The sequence below is a fragment of the Argiope bruennichi genome, chromosome 7 (assembly GCF_947563725.1).
Source record: "Argiope bruennichi chromosome 7, qqArgBrue1.1, whole genome shotgun sequence".
In the NCBI taxonomy this organism is placed as follows: Eukaryota; Metazoa; Arthropoda; class Arachnida; order Araneae; family Araneidae; genus Argiope; species Argiope bruennichi.
The window spans coordinates 44,793,252-44,813,891 of record NC_079157.1 but is presented as its reverse complement, the minus strand read 5'-3'; the positions used below and the strand labels follow the sequence as shown (position 1 = coordinate 44,813,891).

The following is a 20,640-nucleotide window of genomic DNA, read 5'->3' as shown; positions in this document are numbered from 1 at the left end:
GCTTAACGATGGAAGAAGGTTTCGTAATATCTGAGCGACTCTGTAGCGTCGTTGAACGGGTGTTTGAGGCCTATCCATATTGAAAGAGTTAAACAACTGACATTAAAATGGAACCTCATAACGTACACTACATAAGGCTACAAAATACCTAAATCTTCCAGATACAAAATGAAAGAATAGTTGAACTGTTAACGCTTCAAAACCCATGTCGAGAGTAGTTTCCGAATCACAAACTTACAAGTTTTCTATTTAGTCTAGAAATATAAATATGTTCCAAGATTGGAACTACGAATTGCAGAGGAAACAAAGGTAAAAAAAAAATGAAGAAGAATCCGATGAATAGTCTTGAGATGATTGTCTGTATGTCCTTTCAAATCCATAAGTAGTTTTCTATTCTATGATTCTATTCTATGATTCTATTCTATGGTCCTGAATGTAATATGGAATTTTTTTTAAATTTAGTGTGACAGCAATAGCAAACGTGGAGAAAGTTCATAAATGCAAATAGCCATTTCATGGCCTCTTTAATGCATGGTTGGGGATATTCCTTCCAACATTTTTTAAGGTTACATTTTCATTGGAACCAGAATTTTATAGAAATTTTTACAGCTCTTTTTATTGATTTTTTTTTCAGATATAGGTATTTTAATTCATTTCTCAGGCCAGTGTTGGTAAAATGAAGAATGGTGAAATTTATATCGCTTGCATATCTGATTTAAGAACATATCTTTACTTCGCCTCTTGTAAGAGAATACACTCTACCACGGCGTCCACAATTTAATCAATGCAAGAAAACCATATCATAAATGCATCTGCAATAACAATTCTTATGCCTTGATTCATAAGAGAGATCAAACCATTTGCTTTCTAAGACATAAGGAGAAATTATATTAAATGTTTTAGTTGCTGTGTCATTTCCCAGATGGCACTTCAAAATTAATATTTTTCTTCACGATTTATCCTGAGATGCTTTATCGTTAGATACACGCTTATTTCCAGAAAGAAGCCGATAAAAATATTATTTTAAAAGTAACATTCATTTCACGAGTTCTCAAAACTGTTAAAAATTGAAGACATCTAAATGAGGTATGACTTTTTAACAGTTAAATATGTAAAATAAGAATTGATTATATAATTTTTTATCTCCTTTTCTCTCAAAATTGTTTAGTAAATTGCATTTTAAGATGAGTTTTTTTATTCAAGGTTTAAGTAGCTTTTTGATTGATTAATAGATTATCAACTTTATGGGAATACTTTCTTTCAAGAAATATAAAGCCTATGTAATATATTATTCAGCAGTTCTTGCACTGACTCTCCGAGACTCGATATCATCGATTAGAGAAAATTTCTATTGCAGAAGAAAAGGGAACTATTTCAATCACAAGTTCAAGCTCTTTGAATTCAAGGATAAAAAATTCATTTGATTCTTTCAGTTTATTTGTAACATAATTTTAATGAAATTAGAGAGAAGGTGTTTGGGCAGAAGTTTAGTTTCTTTATGGTGCATAACTGTGAACGACAGGTAAGATATCTTTTAATAAAAGGAATCGAAAAATTGATCAATGTGAAAAATCGTCCACTTATTTGGCGATTTTATTTAAACTTTTTACGACACCAACTGTGATATTCTTGCCGATTCTGTAGACTCGCGCGCCACGTTGGCGATTCTTCACTTTCCCCGAAAAAATCAATTCATTATTACATAGAAGTGCATACGGTTGAAATCTACTTTAACCTATTCCTTGAATTTTTCGCCAATATGGCATGCGCAACGGTAAAAATTTACAATTAGGTGCCGCTTGATTTTTTTTTGGACGATTTTTTTTTTAACGCCAAGATTGGCTCCAAAGCGATTTTCGGTCGGTAACCCAACAGTAACATCAATGAAAACAAGACATTATGGAAACCAGAAGTAGTGCTTCATCGCTGAAATTTGTCGCCAATCGAAGAGACACCCAAATCTACACTAGAATCTTCGCAACAATTAATCGGCGTAATTCTATAAACAATCTTTTACACACATGTATGTATGTGCATAATTTTCATTTTATTATCTGACTTAACAGTCATCTTGGGTTTTTTTGCATCGCGATACGAAAGGACACACTAAAGTTGTTTTTAACAACGGAATATGCTAATTAGATCTCAGAAGTAAGAAATTTAAAAACCGTTTGAGAGTTTTTGACTTTTAAATAAAGAAAATGAAATCTAAAAATCTGCCCACTATCTTCGTAAAGGTGGGTCAAATCGCTTAATACCAAAACAGCATCGGTGCTTGTCTGTTGTAATGGCGACCAAAACCCACCAAGAAATAATTTCTCAAATTTGATGATTTCAATCGTCTAACTATATAGCATATGATAGCACGACCAGTTTAACCCCCCTGCTTGGCGCAATTTTCAAAAATCGCCAACAACGGTCTTGCGAATAGGGATGACGAATATTTTGCGAGCGGTTATTGCGTAAACAATATCATAAAGTCACAAATACCAGTGATCAATACTTTTCAAAGAGGAGTGTGATTCAAATCCTTGATACGATCTTACTAGTTATATTTCGATTACAGGTTTTGAATCACGATAGAAAGTAACAATCGATACGATATCACTGAAATTTACCGGAGCGGTGACTTCACTGGAAAGTGACAATCGATACGATCTGTCCAATAGAAGCTCTCGAACGAAACAGAAAAGGAGAAATCTGTGAATGGATTGAAAAGTGAACGGACCGGTTATTGGAATTATCGTATCATTGTGCATATCACTGAAATTTATCGGAGCGGTGACTTCACTGGAAAGTGTGAAGTCGCAGCTCTACTTCATGAGAGTAACCTTGACTTTCCGATATTGGCATTTGATAATGCACTATTCAATACAAATCCTTTTTAATTGCTTGTGACTTTGGATATATTCCGTTTACTGCTGGTGCCATCTATTGATAAAATATAGAACTAAAGTAAACAATTTAAAGAAATGATATATATATTTAATTCAAATTTTTCAGAAAATAGTTTACCCCAATAAAAAAATAAAATAAATAGTTTTGAAAAAAAATCAAATTTAAGAAGTATGCTGAAATAGATAAATTAATTCAATCAAACGTTACTTAAATTAGTAAATTAAGTATTAATTATAATTAATAAATTTTATATTTAATATTAAGTAATAGTTTTTAATTAATAATATGATTGAAATAACAGATATTTGGAACAAATATTTAAAACTAACAATAGCAAAATTATTTGTTATTCAAAAAATCGTGGATTATGCATCTCTACTTGCGAAATGTTCAAAAGCAAGGGAGCAGATGTCCAATCAAAGTGCATAATAAAGTTTGCACTTTATTATGCACTTTGGAATTATATGGCGCGTTATCGGAACTTGGCGAAGAAGGGGGTTAAACTCCGGTTCACCCTCATGTGGTTCGCACATTCCAAAATTTTCATAATAAATAATAATGCACTTGAGTATATTTTTATAAGTTGGCCAAATTTTTTCTTGGCGCTTTTTAGTCGCCATTAACGCCGAATTGTATACCTGCATCAAACAATAAAATGGTTATTACTCTTAAGGTGGATTCACACTTCGCAAGTAGACAACACATGTGTAGAAAGACTGAAAAATGCTGATCGCTCCAAGGCAAGTACTTGTCCGAACGGGACAACAATATGCCTCTGTGTTGTACTTCTGTTTTACTGCACATGCGTTTGTAGAATTTGGAGTTTTTTTTTGGCTTGAAAAAAAATCAGTCACTTATTATTTATAGACATATTTTGCTCTTTGTTCTTTCTGATGCGTTTTTTTTTTTTCATTTTATTTGTTCGTTTACTCTATAGTTTTCCAAATTTGGTTATGTTGACCTTCATTTTATTTTACCATGTTTCTTTGTATAAATATCCATTTTTATACAATAAAAAATTCAGAGACGCCTAAACGGTCCTTTAGCCAATCATGGAATACCTGAATCTATCTTATGAAATTGTGGAAAATATTAATCAGTCCCTTTCTGAGAATGCGTTGTTTTATTGGCCGTTTTATAACTGACCGACCTAACTTAATTGTATTGGCGATGGGCTGGATACTTATTCATTAATGGTGAAAGAGCCAGAACTCGCCAAATGTAACACTGAAACCCAGTTGGCACTGCAACCTTATGCGCGAGATTTTAATTTACGAAAAGAATGTGTTTGTACTGTTTATATTAAAAGATGTCAAAATTATTGATGTTAAAGATGAAAAAAATAAAAATGTCAAAATTCCATTCTTGCACAATTGCCAACATATAATGGATTATTAAGGAAACCGTCATATCAGAGAAAGAATTACGAAAAGTGCAAGGAATTCCATAGCAGAAGATTCTTAAATTAATAATTCAGACGATTTCAAAAAGCACCTAACAACAGTTAAGAGTTACAAAAGAATAAATATTTTCCGTTCGTATTCACATTAAAAATATAATTACAGTGTCTTAGTAGAAATGAAAAATGTTTATTTATAATACAGAACTAAATTAAAATCTATAATCGACACTTTTTTTATTACATTTAACATTTTTCATAAAACAGTTTAGTTCATGTATAACTCAACCACTGTAAACAGTAGTAAATAAAACAGCATTAGGGATTCTGGAAGATTGTTTCATTGGGTTACCTATTGACAACAAACTCGTTGGAACACTAAAGTACAATTCAACCAAGATAAGAAAAAGCGGTACTTACGTATAAATGCCACCGCAGCTACAGATTTGGCGGTTTTTGCGCTAATGCGCCAATAAAGAGCAATGTTTTGATTTTAAATAAAATGTTTTTATTTTATGATTTGTCGCAAAAATTTTAGGTGTAGATTGGCGGCACTTAAAAACTGCCAAATCTGTAGCTGCCGTGGCGTTAATACGCAAGTTCCGAAAAAGCTTTATCTTTGCTGTTGTTTTGTTTGTTACTGTGTTCCGAATTAAGCAATACTGCGACAAAAATGATCATCAGATCATCAGACTTCCTTTCTTTGCATATTATAAATGTTTAATTAGCCTATAATAGCATTTCGAGCCATTTTTCTTTTATATAGCAGCAATAGCGATGTAGCTCCAAGATCTGATGCCAGTTGTTGGCTGCTATTAATATTACGTTATTGGAAATATTTGTTGGCAACGTAATGTTTGGCGACCACAGATTCCAATGTTTTAACGTGTAACTAGTTCTAATGGCAATGTTTGGCTATTATTTATATTGCGTTGTAGCATTGTCGACAATATTGATGAAAATTGACGCTAATGTTTTAGCTTGGTGATGACTAGTTCTGCGATAATGTAAACGTATTCATTTGAGCTTGATATCCTTGCTTTCAAAAATATTTTAATGGGTCCAACAAAACGATGTCAAAAAATAATTTTATTGTGTTTTTTTATAGTATAGTCAAACCACCACTTTTCTCTAATCTCGCTTGAAATTTTCAGTATCAGCTTTTATTAAATTGATGAACAGATTCTTTTGGTCATAACACGTTTAACAAATAATTAATGTAACAGCAAAATCTTACTGTTTACTAACATATAATATTACCATTGTATTAATTAGAGAACTGCAGTACCAAAAATAGCCAAAGTAATTGGTATACGGTGTTTTTTCCGTTAACAGAATCCCAATCATCGCCAAGCCCGCTTATTGTCGTTATTCTGCTATTGTCATTATTCACAACTCAGAAATGATAGATCTTAAAGAATCATCAGCGGAAAAGTACAGCAGAAAATCTATTAAAAAGATAACATTTCGGTACGACCCCCCCCCCAAGTTTAACCCCCTGCTTGGCACAATTTTCAAAAATCGCCAACAACGGTTTTGCGCCGTGTTTTGCGAAATGTTCAAAAGCGAGGGAGCAATGTCCAATCATAGCGCATAATAAAAGCGAAAGATAATAAGTTTGTCAGTCTGGAGATTGCCAACTTTGGCGCGTTAACGTAATTTGGCGAAGAAGGGGTTAAACTCCGGTTCAACCAACATTTCTAATATTTAAACGATTTTAAAATAGTAAAAACTATAAAAATTTCGATCACTGAAAGTTTTTAATGTCTCATTTTAGTGATAGTGAAGACGATATGAGCGATGATCAAGCTAGTAGACCGTCGGTATCTTTGGAACTCGAATCACGTGACACAACCGTTGACCAACCGAGTACTGAAGACCGTCTGAGCGATGATGGCACAGCAGGCCCATCCTCTGAAGGAAAAGTGGATTCTGACATGAACAAAGAGGTTAAACCTCTCCTCAAACGAGTACGTAAACAATTTGATGATTAAAAGTTTGTTCCTGAGTATGCAGAAAACTCAGTTCTTTTTTGTAGAATCAGTATAAGACAAATTGTATTAAAAGATAATAAAAGGATGTGATATGGGTGTCACCATGTTTCTGATTTTCAAGTTAATCCAATTTCTTTCTTGTTGAACTAGAGTGATAGCTCGTTCCGGATATGAAATCAAAAACAGATAAATGAAAAAACTTTCGTACCATCAAAATTAATAAATATGCTTGATGGTTTTGTTTGTTTAATGCATTGTTCTGAATCGTTATTTCCTCCCATACCCCTAAATTATTCTTTTCTGTTTTGAATTCCTCTAATTGTCATTTCTACTTCTCCTTTCTTCGTGAACTGTTTTTTTATTAGCAAGGTTTTTGGCAAGGCATCTGTTTTTTATTTAAAGTTAAAGGTTCAAGTTAACTTTCAGCTAGAAATACGATTTCATTTAATAGCAATTGTAGGAGTTAACTCTAATTTTGTATTTAATTGAATCGTCTTATAATTGTTTTAATTTCATGTCCTGACAAATGCACAAAGCTTTAAACTATTTTCGCAGTAACTTTGACGAAAGCCATCTATTACTCATCATAACAATCAGTTATTTAATTGGAAGCCGAATTCAATGCATTTTCTCAGCCACTTGCATAGTTGAGTTTTAGAATATTAGATTCAAATAAAGAGATATATAATGGAACAGCGTTGATATACAGTTATTTTTGTCAAAAAAAAAAAAGTTTATCGCCAAATTTTAGTGAAATGGCCGAATGTGGCGCGAACGGCAGCAATAGCGTTACGGTAGCAAAAATGCCTCCGAAAAATTGCCAATCTCTCAAGACGCCAAATAACTGTATATCAAAGTTTAGCCTATGTAATATATGTTTTTATCTTTTTCAAGTTTTCAAACATTTAAAAACATATTTCAGTCGATAATCAAGTAAAAATAAATTAACATATTCACAGTAAATTAACGTATTCAATATAACTATTATGGTATAAAATTTCATTTCTATGAAAAGAAAATATATTTAAACCTATATGAAATAAAAATGATCGAGCTTTTAGGAAAATACAAGAAACTGTTTCTTTTTATCACAAGGGCTCCTATTGTTTCCATTTTTAAAAGTTAATTTATGAGTTTCCAACTTAAAATCAAAGCTTTTTATACATTTCCATAATTGGCGAAATATCTTTTAATTTATGAAAATGGAAAAACAAAACAAACAAAAAAAAATTGACAATGTAAACAATTCCGTGAACACAAACACTATTAATGTTGCACTATTGAATACAAGAAATAAAAAAAAAACTTCTACAATTATTGGATCTTTTAATCTGTTAATTATGATATACATCAAGTTAAATTTATTTATGACAAAGAAAAGTTATTAAAGAATTTTTTACTGAAACTAATATTTATAAGAAGTATTCGTAAAAATTTCATTAAATTATCGTTTGCATTCTTACAGAAAACATTTAATTGAATTATTTACATTGAATTCTGTATGCGACAGTTAATGTAGAGTTTCGTACAAAAGATTTATAAATATTTCAAATCTCCATTCAGGTTTGTGCTCCTTTAGACTATGTTTTAATTATACGTCGATTATCTCTATTAGAAAGAATTCATTTCCCGGGAATGTAATTTGTTCTTCCTTTCTGTTCAACATTGATTTCAAATTCTTGTTGCCAAAATGTTTACAATTTATTCTAGAATAAAAAAAAATCGTCTGCAGTTCGTGACTTCATTGTCAAGGATTATACGCTTTTTTTTATTATTTGTGCATTCATAATTTTTATGAGAACTTTTTTGTGTGTGCATTTTGAAGATGGGATTGTTAGCTTTGTCTTTTAGGTTTCTTTTATTTTTCCTCTCTCTCTTCAAGATTTATGATGTCTTTGACTGCGCCTGTATTTGTTGTTTATTTTAGAAGAGTTACGAATGGCTATTATTTTACACTGTCCTTGGAATTCCTTTTATAAATAATTTCTTCCGTAATTACTTGAGCATTCAATATTTCTGAGAAAAAGTTTTTTCGGTTTCTAGATTTTAATTCTGCCTTGAATTAAAAATAGTCACCAGTACTTCCCAGGACAAAATTTCAATAGAAAACATACTTAAAAATAGAAACTACTTGATAATTTAAAATTCGGTTACATTAATGATAATTTTTTTTGGAGAGTTTTTATCATAATGGCGAAGTTCTCTGTTTTTATTTAATTTTGCAATGAATTTATGATAAATTTCTACTTTCATTCATTGTTTTTAACTGGACAACTAAAATTGAATAAATAATCTGTCACAACTTGGGTAGAGCTCTGCATTTAAACTTATATAATAAGCCGAGTTTTACATTTAACTTCGTAAAATACTAAAGAAAATAAAGTATGATTTTCAACCTCTTCATGTTAACCAATTAGATCCAGATTCCATATAGCTCTACAGTAATGATGCTCAGGACCACAGTATATCTGGATCCATCAAATATATATGGAATACTTTTTCCCTGTTAAGAGGCATGTGGATCGCAACTGTGAATTGTGAACTAATAAGTTTGAATACATCATGCACTCATATGAAAATCGGAGGTTTTATCCAGTCCAAGTCAGTCTATTTAGATCAATATTATCAGGACATGAATGACTCTCTAACACCCATGTTCCACATGGGCGTTACAGATGCTTGCCTCGTGTCTGAAGGATTTGGAATATAAAACTCTATTCAATATGCTTAACAGTGTTAAGCTGGTGAAGAAAGGAGTCAGAAGTCCGTTTTGCGTCAGAAGTTTTAAGATCTCAAAATCTGTCAATTATAACGAAAATGAGTCATTTTTCGATTCTGGCAAAATAAAAGCGATAGTATATTTTCATTCTTGCTTAGCCCTATTTGTAATGTATAAAAATAAAATTCTGTGTGTTTAACTCTGTCACGGGTCGGGGATTTTACCCTCCCCCCTCATTGGGCCTGTTGGTGTCAAGACAACAATAAAATACACTTTTATTTGCTTATTTTGTACTTGTTTGCTACTTATACATGTACACTAATTAATAGATAGTATAATAGATTAAATTTTACCTTTTTGGCGGTTTTGAGGTAATATTTGACACAAATATGAATTCTAGCAATAAAATCCTATTCCAAATTTTATAATTACATTTGAATTAAGAAACTAGTAATATTTGAATTATTGTGTTCCCAAGTACATGAACAAAAATGCCCATAAAAAAGAACTTCGTCTAAAATTTGGCAGAAATTAATATTTAAAATGTTAAAACCATTTAATAAATTTATAATATACTTTATTTCGTTTTTGAGTTATCGTGATCCTATAGATATATTAAACAGATCATCGTAGATAACTTTAACTTAGAGATTTCAATTTCTGACTAAAAGATATCTAAAATGTTTAGATTAATCAAATTTTCGAAGATTTCTATGAATATTTGCTGAGTGAGTTTATGTACTCTTACTTGTAAGTCAGTAATTAAATATTTAATATCAAATACAGATGATCATCACAATGCACATGAATATAAATCCAGTAATTAAAACAATAAACATTACTTTTTAAAGAATACTCAAGTCTTATTTAAAAGTAACAAAATAAAAATATCTGGAAATAAATTTTATGACTAAAAAAATTAATTTTTAAACTTTTAAATATGTGCGAACATGGTAATAGTAAGCTCCTAAGTTATTGAAGAAAAAAAAGTTGAAATTCCCCTTATTTTTCAATTTAAAAAACTATTTAAAATTATGAGAATTTCTTAGTCCTTATTATTCAAGAATTAATTAGTGTCAAATTTGATAGTTTTAGGCTCAAAGATCTGCCTTTGTAGAGCGCTCTGTACGAAGTTGTTGCAACAGATATTTTAAAAACAAACACATTATTATGTAACATTCTCTGGCAACATATGAATGGGCATCATTATTTATAAATGCACATAAATAAATTCTTTTTCAAATAGCAAGAATGCTGTAAATCGAAAATTCCATTTGGATGAAATCTATTAATTGGTACAAATTCATTTCCCCAATGGAAGCCAATATGCCAATTAATTATAGTAGCCATTGTCATTAAATTCAGAAAGTGTTGACGTTGTAGTAGTTGAAAGTGATAATTCGATAATAATAATGATAAGTCGATCAAATTTCATTTTTTTTTAAATCACATCCAGTCACCTCATTGCCACAGAACTAAAAAACAGGAATTATTGTGACTGACTGTTATGCTCATTAACTATCCAAATTTTTGCATAAGGAAAGAACGGCCAACAAAAATTCAAAGAAACTTCAAATTGTCGGCAAAAGGCTAGAAATCTTTTCCATCATTTCTTTTAATGTTTTTAAATTCTCAGGATATTGTAATATTGTGTAAAAATTACTACTCATAATGAGTCTTACTCTAATTTCTTTGAGTTCGACACATTCTGATATGTAATACTGGACTGAGCCTACTTCCCCACATATACATGTGCTGTCTTACATCCTTCCGAATCTGTAGAAGTATTCAAGAAATCTCCCATGTCCTGATATAATTTGCTCCCAATTCCACTATTACTGGAATATTTTGAAAGCTATTATACGTATAGTAAAATCAAATAAGTATAATGCAGCTTTATTTCAAAATTATATTCTAATGTTTACATCACAAATAATCTAATATTACATTACAAAGTATGCAAAAGACGTTAAAAAATAAACTTAAGTTGTGTATTAAGAGAGTGTGATTATTAAAATGGAAACTAATTCAAAAACACCAAACGATATTCCTACATTTCTTTGTGGCATGATTTTAATTGATCAAAAGTAAGGAACCAAACGATAAATTAGTAGCGGCATCTGAATTGATGTCACTTCACAGAAACGCCGAACAGAAAAATTTAAAAAGACGTTGACCAAATAAAACGCCAAATATTGATTTGCATTATAAAAATTTTACAATTCTTTTTTTGTTGTTGTTAAAATGGAAAAAAGGCTTTGGACATAGATTGGACATTTGCTTAGAATGCAGCCAAATGAAACACTGAAATTGTGCTGAGATGAAAAGAGAAAGAAAGGGAGGTGAAGGACACGTGGCGATGCATAATTAGTTATACAGCAAAGAATTTCTTCGGATAGGTGAATTTAGAATGCACTTTGAAAGCAGTGATAAGTTGTATACAGCTCTAGTAGCCTCATGCACCAGCTTGGCGTCAAGAGAAATGATGATAGTGATAGCAAATCAATGTAGTTTTTCGCATTATTTACTTCAGCAGTCATCTAGCGTTTTATTTTCTCTCATATGAAGTATACAAAGCAAGCCAGAATATTTTTGAGATTATAAAATGCAAAAAATACATTTTATATTAATCTTCCTGTAAACACGATGATTCAAAAATGCTTTGGGCCAGGCGGATGGAATTTTTTTTTCGAAGTTTACACTACTGGAGCAGAGAGAGAATCTAGATGCATTGTAATGAAACGAAGACATTATTTCAAAACATTCGATAAGCACATGATATATAAAACGCTTCAGTAACAGCGAGAATGATTCAAAGTGTCTAAAAGTTTAGACAGAAAGTAATTTCAAAAGAGCTCGTTAATGTGGTGTATGAAGATATCGATGACAATGAATTACTTCAAAATGTTTGATGAGAAATGAACTGCCTCATACATGTCGTTATGTGACTAAGAAGACTCTCATAAGGCAATTATTATTTATGCAAAAAAATATATCAATCTCCCATCCAAATTGTTTTCAAATTATTTCTTATTTGAAAGGTAAAAGTAAGATTCTTTGTAATCGGTTCAATTATTTTGAATTACCCTCCTTATTATTTCTAATTTTAGAGGAGAACTAATTACACTAACTATCGCTTCTAATAAGAGTGGGGAGTTTAGAATATTGGATTTAAATTAAAAAAAAAATCGAGAATCACATAGAAGAATTACTTTTACGTTATTTTATCCTTTAAGATAAGTATGAATTTTCTCCTTAATATCAGTTCTTAGAATTCTATTAGAAATTTTAACATATTCTGAGAGGTTCTAAAGTGATAATCTTAGAATTTGCGATATAGTTCTTCAACAATTCAGCAAGAGCTTAATATTTTTGAGCTTTAGCTCGATTCTGTATATTATGCAGGAATAAATTTTTTTTCCTGTTATCAGTCACTAGAATTCAGTTAGTAATCTTTAATTCATCCTTAGAATAACTATAATAGAATTCACAGAATTTCTAGTGAAGCCTTTCGGAAATTCGGAATGAGTTTGATGCTTTTGAGGGCTTAATTCGTTCCATTGAGATCCCATAAATTTTATTTATACCATAAGTCCTTTGAATTCAACTAATAATTTCTAATATATTCTCTGTGATGCTGCTTCCCAGCATAGTTGGTTCCATAGGAGGTCCCAGAGCTTGGCGACAAACTTGGCGAGGAATTTGGCGGCTTTGGTATAATCTATTTGACGGCTTTGGCGCCAAAATAGATTATACCCGAAACATCGAGAATTTTCCCGAGCCTTCCATTAAGAACCGAGATACGCGTCGAACGTTCCTGATTGGTTGAGAGGCTTCCAGCCCCGCCTCCTGAGACCTATAAAAGGAGGCATCCGCAGCTGCCAGAGTAGTGGTAGTCGGAAGCGAGAGAGGAGGGTAGTCGAAAGCGACAGAGCGGTGTAGTCGGAATCGACGGTGAAGAACTGGTCTTCCAGGGATTAGCAGAACAGCGACGGAGTCAAGCTAGTGCTGAACTATGCTGTACGCTACTGTCTGTAGTAGAGTCCTGTTGTATGTTGCTGTGTATGCTGTTGTATGCTGCACATCTCGGCTGAAGATAATCGTCTTCTATGCTGTATATAGTTGTCGTCTTTATGCTGTCCTGTGTGTCTTCGTGTAAATAAACGTCGTTGTTTCTTTTTCTACTGCCGCCTGCTGATGGAGCGTTCTTCACACCATATAACTTCCACTATCCAAACGAACCCCGGAAATTCCGTAACAATATCCTTAGAATTGCTTTCAAGGTATCCTAAGAGTTGACTTCATATTATCCTTACAGTTACTTTAATAATATCCTTAGAATTATCTTAGTGGTACGAGTAAATACTAGTTTTGCCATTCAGCAAGAAGGTGAAAGCTTGATGCCTTTGGGGGCAGATTTATTCCTTATATACATTGCCCATTGCAAATTGGGGAGAAATAAGGTAAGGGGACACGTTGTTATCTCAGACCTTAGAATATATACACTGTTGCCAGAAAAAAATTCAAAATATATTATTGCACTCAATTTTCATTAGAAAACTCGTAAAAAAAGGCCTTGGTGGATTAATTGAAATAATTCGATTTGCAGGATTCTTCACCCGAATGGGTGGCCGAAGAAATCTTTCTCAAGACGAAACCTTCCGTCGTTCAATTCACCAAAGGAGCGTACGCACAGACTGTCATTGAAGAAGAAATGTCTGTTGCCAGGGAATCACGATTTCCTGCACAGGTTTCCTTTATTTTTACATACTTTTTATTTAAACAAAAATTGATTTCTTTCAGTTACAGTTTTGCAATCGGCTTTTCACATACTTCCTGATGTGGAATGTTTTCAGATAATGTGCAGACAATGTTTCAAATGACGCTTATATAATGCCGAATTTTCAGAACTGAATTATCAACTAATAAATTACTTTTAACTAAATTTTAATTTTATGATTTGATAAATTGAAAAACACCGTCTGATAAGGAATCTTTGAAAAAGGGCCAATTATATGATTCAATGATAATTATAATTAAAGATTAACAAATAGAAAAATAATTATTAAAAAATAAAAAATATTAAAAAAGATACCACAACAGTCAAACCTCAGTTAAAGAGCACCACTCATTGTCACCCACATTCAGAACAAAACAAAAATTTAAAAATATGACTCACTTACCGAGCGATGTTTCGGAAAACTAGGAGATTACTGGAAGGATTGGCCTTTATCCAATTCGCCAATCCTTATTGGTAGGATTGGCTTTTATCTCGGGTATCAGTCTATGCTGAAGCTTATTTGAAGAGAACAATTATTTTTGGATTAAAGAAACTTAATCCAAGGATAATGTTATAAAATATCACTCCGAAAGGTTTGAAAGTGCCTGTAATCGATGAGATTATATCTGTGATCAATATTACGGGACAAGAGGATATGATAGCAACGACATCAATAAGCTGGTGGGAGAATAAAGCCATAGCTACCGAAGAGCTTATGGGGCTGCATTCTGTGTCACAGGACAAATATATGGATGCGATTTGATTAGGAAAGGAATAATAGACTCAATAGAGCAACAGTCTTCCATTAAAAGGAAGATGATCCCGAAAGCATAGGAAATTGTTGCACGGTGCGCTGAGAAGCATCACCTTGATAAAGTAGTAATGAAGCGCTCTACAAATTCATTTTAACGACAGTTCTGTCTCATTTTCGCTAAAAATGTATAATTCTGAAACTTAGCCAAATATAAATGTCTTTAAACTTTTTTGTAAAAAAAAGCATGAGTTATAAATAATAAATTACAATATTACATATTTTTTGAGAATTTTTTTTTCTATAATGGAACGCAATCTCTTATTTAGCACTGATTCCTATGAGAAAAAATTTCAAGTAACGAATATCTTGCATTACAAGTAAGATCTAGGAAAAAATTATACTCTTTTAGCGAGATTCCATTGCAATTGTGAACTAAAAAGTAAAAAACATTTTCTTTATCAGGGCAAATCAAAAATTATTAAATATAGAGCTGCTGATACAGATGATATAAATCAATTTTCTCTTGTATCATATTCAAAATATATCTCAAATTTTAATGAGATTTGAAGAATTTTTTGCTTTTTATAAAATAGTCCGCCAAAAAATGTATATGATTTAACGCTAATGATAACTATCAATTGCTTTCGAACTTGGACTGAATTACTTATACAATATGAAATATAGTGTTTTTCAACATTTTTTGGCACGTTCATGATTGAAATACGTAGGGTAAAATGGTGAAATGAAATTTCTGAATGAAATTTGAGAGTTGACATTTGAGGAATGAAACACATATGAGGAACGAAATTCTACTTTAAAGGAGTATTTTAAATTTGAAGTTATTGCTTAGAGTAGAGAAGAGAAACAAGTTTGAAACATAAATAAAATTCTTCATATTTGAAATAAATGAATTCTGAATTGAAATTATACTTGAAAGGCGTATATCAAATTTGAAATTATTGCTTAGAGTAGAGCAGAGGTGCATGTTTAAAACATAGCCTCCAATGCAATTGACAATTTCACTCCTACATCGCAAATTCCAGATCGTATTAAGTGAGTGTGAGAAGAATGCATTGCGCTTAAGATGTGTATGGTTACATTAAACCTATTATATATATAAATTTATTAAACTAATGATATGTATTGTTATATTCAGACTAATAGCTCTTGCCTCGGCATTACAGAATGTTACATTCAGACTTTTTTCGAAATATAAATGTAATTTTTAATTTAGTTGATTTTGCACTCAATAACAAAATCCATTAGTAATCTAATAGAATTTTGTGTAAAGTTTTCAATATTCAGGAGAATCGCAATGAAAAATGGTAATCATTTCTTTGTAAAAAGAAAACTTCAAAAATATATTCACTTCTCCCATTACGCAAACGCATTAATGAAGTCTATATGTTTTGCTCCGCAGTTTGCAAAAGAACAAGTGCTGTAGAAATAGTAATATGGATTTCTCTAGCTAAGCATGCGCAGTAACAAAGCACATTCATTCCGTTTCAAAATTTATGAAGGAAAGATAGTACTATCCAAAGTCATTTCAGTTTCACAACTACGCTTAAATTGAATGTTAATAATAATAATAATAAAACGAGCGATATTATAAATTTTTATCCCTAATAAAATAATCAGTATCTTTATGATAAATATACATAAGGCAGCGGTCACCACCGGCGACCAACAATTAATCTACTTAATCACTGTCTAATTTATACAGTAAGTTACAGTAAGGTAATAATTAAAATTAAAAACATGCATCTTTTAATGCACTCAAAATGCACATATTTTTAATGTTTTTAAATTTTTTTTTTCAGAAGCAGAAATATTTCGTAGAAGACTTTATCTGGCAGAGTGTTTCCGGTCATCCGTACATTTTACCTCTTTATACGACATTTTTTAACTCAAAAAAATTCAGGTCTTTTTATTTCAATTGTTTTTTAGCAGTTTTATAAAAGTTATACTTACTTCAATGACTTCACACTTAGAGAAAACGGAAATCTATTTCATCTTTTATGTGTTACAGATCGATAGATTCCTTTTTATTGAAAAGAAAAGAAACTGTGATAGTTTAAACAAAAATCCATTAATCGAAAGAAATTAAATCCAAAATTTCATTTAACTACTGCACCGCTTTGAATGGTTGTAAAGAGTTTGTCAAAAATCAATTAGCCGTTTTTGACGCCCAGCTTGTTTAATCAGAATGTTTGCTTTCCTTTTAATAATTATACGTTTATTTAAAATTTCATCCTATTATTAGATAAGATCGAAAAACATAAATTTAATGGAACCAATCTATTACAAATAACTATGTTTATATAATATAGAATAAGTATATTAAGTATACTGCTTTTATTAAGTATAGTATATCTTAGTATATATAATACAGAATAAAAGCAGCAGCAGTAAAAATCGTATTTTGAAGTTAATGTTTCAAGAAAACTGTTTCTTAAGTTCATTTTTTATCACTGGCAAAAGCAAGTGATTGATTGACTTTATCATAACAATGCAATACTTGTAACAGACTGTGTAACAAATTCAATTTATTTAAATTTGAGAAAAAAGTATTGAAATAAAATTCTTTATTAAAAAAATAGTTTTTTTATTAGTTTTAATATGGTATAAAAGTCCTTTACGTGTAATAATATTTTCACAGAAAGGTGAAAAAAAAAAAAAAAAAGATTTGCTTAATTTTTTTATTGAAGTTCTTTTTGTCTTGAAGAAGACGAGTGCCAAATTTTATTAAGATAAATTTCATTAAAAAAAATTGCTAATTTGCATTAAAGATATACACACACATCAGATGGAACAAGCGTTTATTTTCTTAAATATTACATCTAGACATATATTTTCTATTGCATATGATTAAATAAAACGAGCAATTGTATGAAGACGTTTTAGTTCCTGAAGGTTGATAATAAAATGCTGGTAAAATGTAGTAATAGTATAGTTAATATAAATATAGTATAGTAATAGTAATAGAATAGTTAAGTTCAATAAAATATTGATCTTAAATTCATCTATGCACACAAAGTTTCAAACTTCTTTTTTATATAATTTACAGAAAAATATTTATTTTTAATTCAGAAGGAGTTATTATAAATTTGAATTTATTTCAGAAGTGCAAATTTATTCAATGCAGAAAAAACTGTCATATGCAAATTATTATTCTAGTGGTGCATTATCTATTTTTTATGATTTGAAAGAAAATTGTTAATCTGCATATTATTTATTTTAATTGGTACATAATTGCAATTTCTACTTAACAAAGCAGAGAAAAAATTTTGAAATCGAACATTTAAGATGAATCAGAGAAGAGTGCAATACCGAACAAGAAAATAAAAGTGTTTGTGCGCGTGATATTTAACTTTCCTAAAAAATAACGTATTACAGTATCGAGTAACAGTAGAAACGACGATTATTTATGTTGTTGTTTCTTATGGCACTTGCCATAGGCAAGCCCGCTGTTCGAAGACAGCGGATTTAAGCCTGGGGGGGGAGCGCCTCTTGTTTCTATAGTAGCGCCATCTAGGGCCAAGAGAACGACTTAGCTACACACACGTCACAACCCTTTTTACGGGGCGGACTTCATTCACTCAAACACAGATCGTAAATTTAGACCTGAATCAGAGGACGATCACCCCTGATCCAGAACTCCCAGTGGTATTACTCTCGACATGGAGGACTTTGTGACCACGACAGATTTATAAGCGCGTCAGCCACCAAGCACGCAGGGAATCTTCGGCCGGCTGGGTTCGAACTCGCAACCTAAGGGACGCGAATCCGACGCTCTACCAACCAGGCTATCCCGGCCTACGATTATTTATTCTGCATGTAATCGTAATACTCTTCTAGCTTCAAAAGAGCGCAAATGTCGTTTTCCCACCATCTTAGGAAGTGTATTTACAGAACGCTACAGCGATTCTAAACTACAGGAACCTTATTTCCTTAGGAAGAATAAGGATTATATAAAGGACATAGTAATTATTTTGGCTTTTCAAATAATCCTCAAGCTCGGTACAGATAGTCGATTCAGAACCAGTATTCCAAAACAACATTGTAGAGAATATTTCAATATAGCATATGTGAACTTCACAGAATGTTATCTACAGTCAAATCATTAGAATTTTGGAATTGAATCCTATTTTAAACAGAATCAAATTTTTTTTATATTGCACAGGATATTATATTATATAAAATATTACACAAAAATAAATTTTATACTGTTTGAAATCTTAATTTTTTTCTTTTTAATGATGCCAATTTAAAACCGTGCAAATTATTGCTGAGTTTTTGGAATTTTTAACAAAACTTTTCTCTCTTATTTTGAGCAACAGACTGCATTGTTGTCCTGAAATTCAAACCGTTTGCATGGTTTCATGAGAAATTTAATCGTTTGATTTTTTTTGCCATTGTTCAAAGCTAAAGAGCAAAATTCTTTTTTAATATATGTGCAATTTACATAAAGAATAAAAAAGTCAAGTCATAACATCGAAAAATTCAGAAAATAGATGAACCACATATTCCTATTTTTAATAGCGCTATGATATTTTGGGACGTAAATAAGGCAATAAACAGAATTTAAATATGATAATTAAAATAATACGCTTTGATGTCAGGCAATTTTACAAAATCATGAACATGAAGTTATATCTAAACAATATATCTGAAATGAAATACAAGCAATATTCAAGACGAACCAACTAGTCGTCAAAGGCGATTAGAAAGAAATATAATAAATAGTAAAGAAGCAGCGTATCAAAAGTTTATGCGACATTAAAATTATTTTCATTTGAAAGGAATTTTTATAATTTTAAAATGATATAAAAATTATTTTCGTACCATTATATTTTTATGAAGTTATTACAAAAAAAATTAAATTATTTTGCTTAATTTTTAATTAATCGAACTTCTAGAAAATTTTAAAAAATCTTATGTACAGATTTCTATCTTCCAAAGCTTATTTGTGCCTTTTGGTCAACCATCTGGCCCGCACAGAGCAAACAGATAGTTAGATAGCACAGCACTTATTCTCTATTATTATAAGCACTTATTCTCCTTTATTATAAGCACTTATTCTCCTTTATTATAAGCACTTATTCTCCTTCATTATAAGCACATATTCTGCTTTATTATAAGCACTTATTCTCCTTCATTATAAGCGCATATTCTCCTTCATTATAAGCACATATTCTCCTTTATTATAAGCACATATTCTCCTTTATTATAAGCACATATTCTCCTTTATTATAAGCACTTATTCTCCTTCATTATAAGCACATATTCTCCTTTGTTATAAGTACATATTCTCCTTTATTATAAGTACATATTCTCCTTCATTATAAGCACATATTCTCCTTTATTATAAACACTTATTCTCCTTTATTATAAGCAGAGATCGAAAATATTTAAAGAGGAAGCGGAATATAAAGGATCACGATAATTCAAGCTCACTTTAATCGGAATAAAGTAACTCGAAGCTGCGAAATACTGTAACTCTTAATACGAAATATTTGTTTGTTTGTTTTTTTCTTTAAAACTAGCATAATAATAAATCGGACTTTTTTTTCCAGATATAATTTTATATCTCACTACCTACCAATGGTAAACCTACGGAAATTCATCAAAATTCACAAGGTTTTACAGACCAAAGTATGCAGAGTGCTAACTTCCCAGATCGTGTCTGCAATCTGCTTCATACATAATAAAGGTAAGAAAAATGTTAGCAATCTATTGTGTGTGTGCAATTTGCTTCATACATGACAAAAATAAGAAAATTATTAGCAATTTATGTAGAGACATGTTAACTCTGGCTCGAAAAACAGGCCTCTACTAACCGGATTATATGTCAAATCAAATATCTCACACGGGCCCTAGGTTAAAGATCGATTGAGATTAATGATTAGAGATGGCTCATATTACAAGAATCACTCACTAATTTAACATAACAGAATTTTAATGAACTGGACGAACGGCTGGCCCGCTTTACATCGATGAACGCTATTACAGTACTGAATACAGTTTTAATGGCGGAAATCAGATAGCTTCTTATTGGCTGTTGAGTGATGACACGAGTGCCGCCAGGATGACGCT

The 20,640-nt window shown here is 31.1% G+C and overlaps 1 protein-coding gene across 1 annotated transcript in view; it reads left to right on the top strand.

Annotated features, from left to right (window-relative positions):
* Positions 1-20,383, top strand: part of LOC129975358 (uncharacterized) — a 38,590-nt gene extending 18,207 nt beyond the window's left edge. The window contains exons 2-6 of the mRNA XM_056088421.1: positions 6,075-6,267; positions 13,620-13,760; positions 16,365-16,465; positions 20,121-20,257; positions 20,373-20,383. Coding sequence (XP_055944396.1) covers positions 6,075-6,267; positions 13,620-13,760; positions 16,365-16,465; positions 20,121-20,257; positions 20,373-20,383 — 583 coding nt within the window. The remainder of the gene's footprint in view (positions 1-6,074; positions 6,268-13,619; positions 13,761-16,364; positions 16,466-20,120; positions 20,258-20,372) is intronic.
* The last annotated feature ends 257 nt before the right edge of the window (positions 20,384-20,640 follow it).